The sequence below is a fragment of the Alligator sinensis genome, unplaced genomic scaffold (assembly GCF_000455745.1).
Source record: "Alligator sinensis unplaced genomic scaffold, ASM45574v1 scaffold159_1, whole genome shotgun sequence".
Lineage (NCBI taxonomy): Eukaryota > Metazoa > Chordata > Crocodylia > Alligatoridae > Alligator > Alligator sinensis.
The window spans coordinates 763,943-771,702 of NW_005842222.1; the positions used below are offsets into that span (position 1 = coordinate 763,943).

At 39.1% G+C, this 7,760-nt stretch overlaps 2 protein-coding genes across 5 annotated transcripts in view; one reads left to right on the top strand and one right to left on the bottom strand.

Annotated features, from left to right (window-relative positions):
- Window positions 1-7,760, top strand: part of IQGAP2 (IQ motif containing GTPase activating protein 2) — a 175,576-nt gene that overhangs the window by 116,760 nt on the left and 51,056 nt on the right. The window lies entirely within an intron of this gene.
- On the bottom strand, window positions 1,168-5,552 carry F2RL2 (coagulation factor II thrombin receptor like 2). The gene is made up of 2 exons (XM_006027082.3): window positions 5,366-5,552; window positions 1,168-2,246 (listed from the first exon to the last, which is right to left on the bottom strand). The coding sequence occupies exons 1-2, from the start codon at window positions 5,424-5,426 to the stop codon at window positions 1,168-1,170; spliced, it is 1,140 nt and encodes a 379-aa protein (XP_006027144.2). The 5' UTR covers window positions 5,427-5,552.

Sequence of the window (7,760 nt, forward strand, 5' to 3'; positions counted from 1 at the left end):
TTCCCCCCCCCCCCCCCCCCAAGCATTTTTTCAGAATCTTTTTCAAATTAAAATAAAAGTAGGTGTTTTGGTTAACTAGATGCTTCTTAAAATGGCATTAGCAGTGTAGGTGAACAAAAGTATTGTTCCTTACACTTTAACCAGTTGGCAGTAAGAAATATACACACATGCCATTGATGTAGGTATTTCATGAGGTGGATGGCATTATATTTAATATAAATTTTTTTAACTTCTGTAAATATATACCCTGCAGTTGTCTCCTCCCCTCCCCCCCAACACCCCAAATCTGTGAGGATCAAATTGTAGTTGGTCACTAGTGTAGGGTTTATAAGAGTCTTGAATGCAGAAGGATTGCTGTGTCAAACTAAATGGGAAAACTTGTATTCAAAGTGAAATGGGTCTCTAATACACAGTCAGACAGTAGTAATGATGTGCTAGTGGATGTGCTAGATGTCATATATGAATTTTATTAACTTTAGGTGTTATGTTGTCCTTGGAATGCTTATGTTTGTATTGTATTAAAGGCAGGCAGAACAGAAAACCATTTTATATAACTATCCACATGTTGATCACAAACAGAAGCATCAAGTATTTCCAAAAATCATCAGATTTTACTTTAAAATATTACCGAGCTTATCTTGTTTTCTGACACTTGTGGCCTTTAGTGTTCACACTCGGGAGTCTCTTAAGTGAAAGCTGAGTCTCACTTTAATCCACCAAACTGTAAGACTTTTTGATAATATTGCAAGAGTTGGCAAAACTATTTTAAGTAGACTTTAACAAAGATTGGAAACAAGTAAGTTTTCTTTCAGGAAGGTACTTTTGAATATAGGCTGCTTTTTCATTAAAGACTATCCATAAGTACTTCATTTATCATTAAGTGTCTCGGCACTGTTTAAAAAAAACCAAACAAAAACCCTCAAAAAACCCCAAAACTTTTGCATACACACGTGTGTGTGTGTGTGTGTATGTGTGTATATGTATATGTATGTGTGTATATATACACACACATACATACATACATACATACATACGTGTGTGTGTAATTTGCTAAATTTATGAAACACACACACACAAAATAGTATATATAATAATAATAATAATAATAATAATATATAGCTCTTTCAAATGTATGTGCATCAATAAATATAGGACATTACACTTATGTCATTCTTCCCTAGATATTTTGACCATTGTTAGATAAATATTTGATTGATCCTTGACTTTGGACATCAAAAAGTAAAGGAATGGATCAAGGCAACTATTCAAACTGCTTAGACATAAAGCAATAAGATAAAAAAAATATAAGTCATCTCTCTTGTTGTAATAGTAGTTAACGTGGTGAACAATAAGTATGATATTGCTTGGTATGAAGCAAATAGCAAAAATTGTAAGGGTTAAAAGACTTATTTTAACATACCATAGCCATTTCTGCTCATAAATGTTTAGTGTTTGAATAATAGCAATATAACAGAAAACAGTTATGGTCAGTGGGATTACAAATCCAAAGAATGCTAAACAAATAAAATAATAAAATCGGAATGATAAACTCTCCATGGCATTTTGTACATCATGGCAGGTACAAATATTTAATTGTTCCAAGCAGTAGCTCTGCTTAGTTATGTAGAATGGTAGCATGTACAGAAAAACAATTGCCCATACTGTGCAGCAAACTAGGATTGCATAGGTTCGTTTTGGTAGACTCCTGTAGGTGAAAGGGTGAATGATGGCTACATAACGACTGATGCTGATACATGAGAGAAGTAGAATGGAGCAATACATATTGCCATAGAAAATAGCAGTCATAGTTCGACACATGACTTCCCCAAAAATCCAGTTGTTTCCATTGAAGTGGTATGCTATCTTGAATGGCAGCATGATACAGAACAGAAGATCTGAAATTGCTAAATTTGTGTAGAATATGGCTGTACAAACCGATCTTATTCTGAAAAATAGCATCCATAGAGTGATGGTGTTGGATGGTATGCCTAATAAAACTACAGTTAGATACACTGCAGGTATTAGTTTGGTGCTCAAAGAGCTGTTCAGATACTGTATTGTGGTATTATTCACTTTCAGTGTTGAATCATTTGACTTTCCTGAAGAGCATTTGTATTCTCTGAGAGTAGATGTTGTTGAATCTTCCATATCAGGTAGGGGAAAGCACTCGTAAATTCCTTGTTGAATTCCGTGAAAGGTTCTGCTGGATACGTTTGGACTTGCGGAGCTGTTCTTATGTTGATGTCCTAGAATTTTAAAAGAACAAGTTAAAATTGTGAAAAGATAAACTTATTCTCTAGAGAGAGCTAATATATACCTTTTCTTGGTATAAAGTCATTGCATCTTTAATGTGAAGAATGATTCTATTTAAAAAAAAAAAAAAAAAAAAGTACCTGTGGTTTCTATAAAAATTATGCTCAGGGAAAACCTCATTTTACTTCTAAACTGGCTTCCAGCCCAGAAAGCTCAGCTTGGAATTAGGGTCAAGCCGAGTTCTTCACATCCAGTGTATTACTGGTAATCTTTGCTGGGAGGTGCTTATGGCAGGTCATTAACTGCATTAGCTTGGTGTTAGCAGAAGGCACCTTAGGCCACTGACAGACATTAAAAAGAAGGCACAAGGGGATCTGGTGCATGATCCCAACAGGTTGCACTTCCTGCTATGTCACACATGCATGGCAGGAGGCGCAATTATGGGATTGAGTGTGCAATCGCATTGCACCATATTGGTGGTGCAGTGGGAGCTCAGCATCCTGAACCTGGGCTCTCCCTGCAATAGTCTCTGCTTCCATGGCTGGCAGCCCCATCAGTTGATCTCAGCTGCCAGCCCTGGAGGCACACCAGGTGCTCCTGTGGTTGAAAGCTTCAACCAGCTGATGGAGCTCCCAGCCACAGGATTGCATGGTGCGCTTCTGCAGCTGTGAGCTCCAATAACTGATGAGGTTCCCAGTAGCTGCAGGCAGGAAGGGGATGGGCACCCTGTGCTCCTGTGGCTGGGAGCTGTCCATGATTAGAGGTCCCAGCTGTGGGCTAGGCTGAAGGGGCACCGTGCACTCCCGTAGCTGTGAGCTCCAGCAGCTATTTGGGAAGTTGGGAGTGCTTGCCCAGCTGGGAGCACTGGTAACTTGTTCAGTTAGACATGATAGGAACCAGCCATAGTTATTGCACACATTTTGGTGTAATAATTCTGTCACTTGGTTCTGGTTTTATCATGCAATTAATTGAAAGAACATGTCACTACTTAAGACAAGATTGATTAGTTAATCACATTTTCAGTGTATCATGTATCAGACTAAATCAGAAGTTTTACTCAGAGATCCTGTTTTTTTCTCTGTTTAAAAATCCCAAATTCTCTGATTAAAACCCCCAAAATCTGTATTTTTCCGTCTTTTTTTTTTTAATTAAACACCACTAGAGAGTGTGTGTGCGCGCATATATATCAGTTGAACATTGATATATTTACTATGTTTTAAAGCAGTTTGGAAACTTACCAGTGCCTCAATCAGTATAATAAAATAAATTCTAAATACTTATATGTTGGTATTTGATTTTGTTTTTTTATCATGGGAAAATCCGAGCTCCCCATCCCCTTCGTTTGCCAGGACACCGGTCCAGCTGCAACTGGTGTGTGTGAGTCCCCGCTTCTCTGTGGCTCTGAGCAGCGCTGATGTGCTGGTGCCCTGCCCATGCCTTTGCCCCTCCCTCCCAAACCACAGCCCCCCAGCCCTGATGGTGCTCTTCACTTCTAGCCTGCAGCCCCCCACCCCCAACGTGTATAGAATGGGGTGGGTGTGTGGAGAAGGGCAGGTGTGGGCACAAGTAAAACATGGGGGCGGGCCACAGGCAACTCAGTATGGGGATCGTGTGCCCCTGACATTTCTGTGCCCACAGTGGGGTGTGACATGCAGGGTTGCAGCTGGGCTGGACCAGCTCCAGAGGAGCTGTCTCTGGCCCAGAAAACTGCCTTGGGCTTTTTGAAAGCTGCCCTCCCCTGTGGGTAGGTACAGACAGTCTAGAAAATTACTATTAATCAGCTTCCCCAATTTAAAACTAGGATGATGGAACTCTATCTCCTTTAGTAAAAGGTTTTGATAGATCATAATATCCTTTCATCTGTAGATATAGGAAAAATGAGAGTAACTGATTTGTTTACCTGTAATTCATTACAGTTTCTATAGAACTATGAACAAGTCACATAGTAAATATTCTCTTATTACTTAGGCAAAACCTAACTACCGTGTTTGATATGTTCTCTATTGTCAATGTTTCTGATAATGTCTAGGGTAGAAATTTTTAAAGGTGTTACAATAGATCATCTAAAAATGGTTTGTACTTGTGCTTGGCCTGAATTTGTTAATAACATACAATGATTCTTTTTTTTTTATAGTATTAGGTGTAATACAACTTCAAACTTATGTAACCTTTTAAATTTTTGAGAATCTTTTTAGGTACAATAATCTCAAAAGCTTTGAAGTTGTACTTAGAGTGCAGATCTTGAAATTGGAGTCATACCTTAAGAATTCAGAGCAAATGTACTCTGTAAGAGGTAGCAGGATTTAACAGGATGAGTGCGAAACACCTACTCATTTGCCCTGCAGCGACAGTTCATCTTTGATAAAAGTACAGAAAATAACACTTGTGTCCGCACTTAACTGACCACTAAAATGGGATCCCTCCACTGTAGATGTCAGCTCTGCAGTAGAGTTGTTTTGAATCACTCAAATCAGCTTCCTGGGCATAGACAATGTCAGTTTTCATTCCCTGTGGGCATGACTGCCCTTTTAAAGATGCATGTGTGTGGCAGTGTGTGTTTTAAAAGAAATGCATGACTGTTTTATCTTCATATAAAATGCCCAATTTTGCTCTCACTAAAATTTAGTTCTTTCCCCCCACCCTCAGTTAAAATAAGAATTTTTAGGCCCAGTCTTTGTAAACAACCACATTCCCTCAAGCATTTGTCTTGTGATGCCAGCATTCTCACTCAGCCAAGACTTTTCTACTACTGGTGTTCCTCGTCTTAAGTGATAATTCTGTGTTTGATACTCTCTACATAGAGGGTATATTCCAGCAAAATCACTGCTACATCTGCAAGTAGTGGTAGTGTTGGATATGTTGGGTTGTGCAGGGGATGGAAGTGTCAATAAACAGAAATACAGTTGCTCTCTTCCCTTCCGCACTTCCCTCTAATTTTGCTAACTAATATGTAACGCAGTTATCTTAGATTCTTTCTCTAACAGAAATAGAGAAATCAACGTTTTACTGGAGACATTGTACACTGTATCAGCTGACTTGATCATCTAAAATACAAATAAATACAATGCAGATGGCATCAGATCAAATATAAAACACAGAAAATGAAACTTACCAGTTAGGCTAGAAGGGAGAGAGAGCAATCCAGTTATTAAAATAAATGCTTTCATTTTCATTATAGGAAGTTAAATTTAGTTGGTAAAATAGTGCTACTTTAACTCATCTGGAGAGGCTTTTTGTCCACATTTTTGTGCAAAAGTCTATAGACCTTTACTCCTCCAGAAGCCAACTGTAGATGCGAGATTTATGGTAACGAGCTTTGTTCTTTGTCTGCTACAGCAACAGGACGTGAGGTATTTGAACATGTAAATACATATGACTCAGTTTCAGCCATTTCCCAATGCAGGAGGGGATTAAACTCTTTTTACAATAGTTTAACTCCTAATTTGCCATAAGCATGAATGAATGATTCTTAGGGATTTGTGTATATTTTTACTGTACTTTTTTAATATGACTTTTTGCAATACAAGTATTTTTTGTCTAACACCTCTTTCAGCTCTCCCCTACTCCAGTTCTTCTTATAACATAGATTAAATACACATAGCTGCATGAAACATGTACATTTTGAATTAAAAAACCTGTGGAGATATTTAGTCTGGCTGTGTCTAAAGATTTATATGCTCTTTTATGGTGGAAGAACTTTCACACTTATTTCTCCGCCCCTCTCCCATATTGGCTAGCATTGATTTATTGTTTAGAATTCAGTAATATAGATTAAACCACAGATTCAGTCAAGCTGGTTGCTCACCTGAATTGGCCAACCCAGATTTCATCACTACAGACCTCATTAAAAAAATTAGCAAAAGTATTTTGAATAATTTTCTTTTTGCAAAACTAATAAATGCTACTGCATGGTTCTACATGCTTTATGGTCCTGAATCAGTCTTCCACATAGGGTGCTGACAGATGTGAAATAAACAAAAATGTGCTTTAGCAGAAGAGGCTGTGCATTAGTTCGACCCTGCTCTGCAGAGTCCATATAGATTCCCACTTCATCAGGGCTTTTTGGCGCTTCTATCTAAGTTGATTCAGTCAGCTATTAGATAAAAGCACCAAAAAAGCCCCACTGAAGCTTCTGATCTATACAGATGTTGGGTGAGCTGGTTCTAACTAATCTGATACCTCTTCTGGGCATGCACGGAGTTTAAAGCGCCGTTTTTTTGCAGTTTTTTTTACATCTGTATGCAGCTATAATGTCTAATACTGTTGGAATGCTCTTGGCAGCAGTGTCAATATAAAGTTTACATGCAAGAAATTATCATTCTTTGGATTTTAAGGCTTCTACCATGAATCTACTAGGGACATCTGGATAGAGCTTTACTGAAGCCTGACCTCATTAGAGTATCTCCTCTTGTACCCACACTGGCACATGTGTCTCACTTACTTATTTAAGCAGGCAAGGCTCTTTGAGTACATGTGATATCTTTTATTAGACCATCTGAGTAGTTGGAAAAAAGTTCTTAGCAAGCTTTTGGGCACAATCACCCTTCAGGCATAGGGAGTCTCTGCTGTTCTGAGACTCCAAGGAATGACCGAAGCTAAAAGTGTGACAGGATGTTAGTGAGAATGTGAATAGGTAGAGATTAGGAAGACAAGAGGTAGAGCAGGTGAGGAGGGAAGAAAATGGGGGCTGGGGGGAGGGGGAATACCAAAGGTGAGTCAGAGACTGTACAGTAGTGATAAATAATACAAGGTAAAAAAGAGGCTGTCTGTGAGAGAGGAAAAGGCTGGGAATTAGGAAGATAAAGGGCAAAAAAGTAGGGGAGGGGAGAAAGGTGGGGGCGGAGGAAACAACGTTGTAAGAGGTCAGGTCTGGCAGGTTCTAATGTCATAAATCCAATGTCTATATCAAGTCCATGATTTTTTGTATCCAGTAGATATATGAAGTAGAGTTCATAGGCTTGTCTGTGAAAGGTGTTTTGTAAGTTCCCTTTGAGGATTAGAACTGAGAGACCGGAGAGGGAGTGATTGCTTGTGAGAAGTGGGCACCCACAGGTAGTTGGGTATTCTTGTCTTCGATAGATTTTTCGGTATGCATTCATTCTGGTGCTCGGCTCCTGTTTGGTTTCTCTTACATATTTTTCCATCGGGGCATTTGGTCCACTGGATGAGATGTATAACATTTCTGGAGATGCAGGCATAAGATCCAGGAATGGTGATGGTTCTGTTGTGGGCTGTAGTTATTGTGAGGATGGTGGAGATGTGTTGGCAGGTTTTGCATTTCTTGTTCTGGCATGAGCTGTGGTTTGGGTCATGGGGAACTTGCATCTGGTGATGAGGTTAGCGAGGTTTGGTGCTTTGTTTAAAGGCTACGATGGGTGGTTCTAGAAAGATCTCTTTAAGAATCGGGTCGTCTTCTAGTATGGATTGCAGTTGTTTGAGGATTTTCCATGTAGGTTCCAGGGAATGGTGATATGTCATAACTAATGGTGTGCAATTTGGAGGGGGGG

Excerpts from the sequence above, each read along its gene's own strand:
- F2RL2 (XM_006027082.3), bottom strand. The coding sequence starts at position 5,426 with ATGAAAATGAAAGCATTTATTTTAATAACTGGATTGCTCTCTCTCCCT. Across the intron at positions 2,247-5,365 it reads TCTCCCTTCTAGCCTAACTG|GACATCAACATAAGAACAGC; the intron begins GTAAGTTTCATT and ends TTAAAATTCTAG.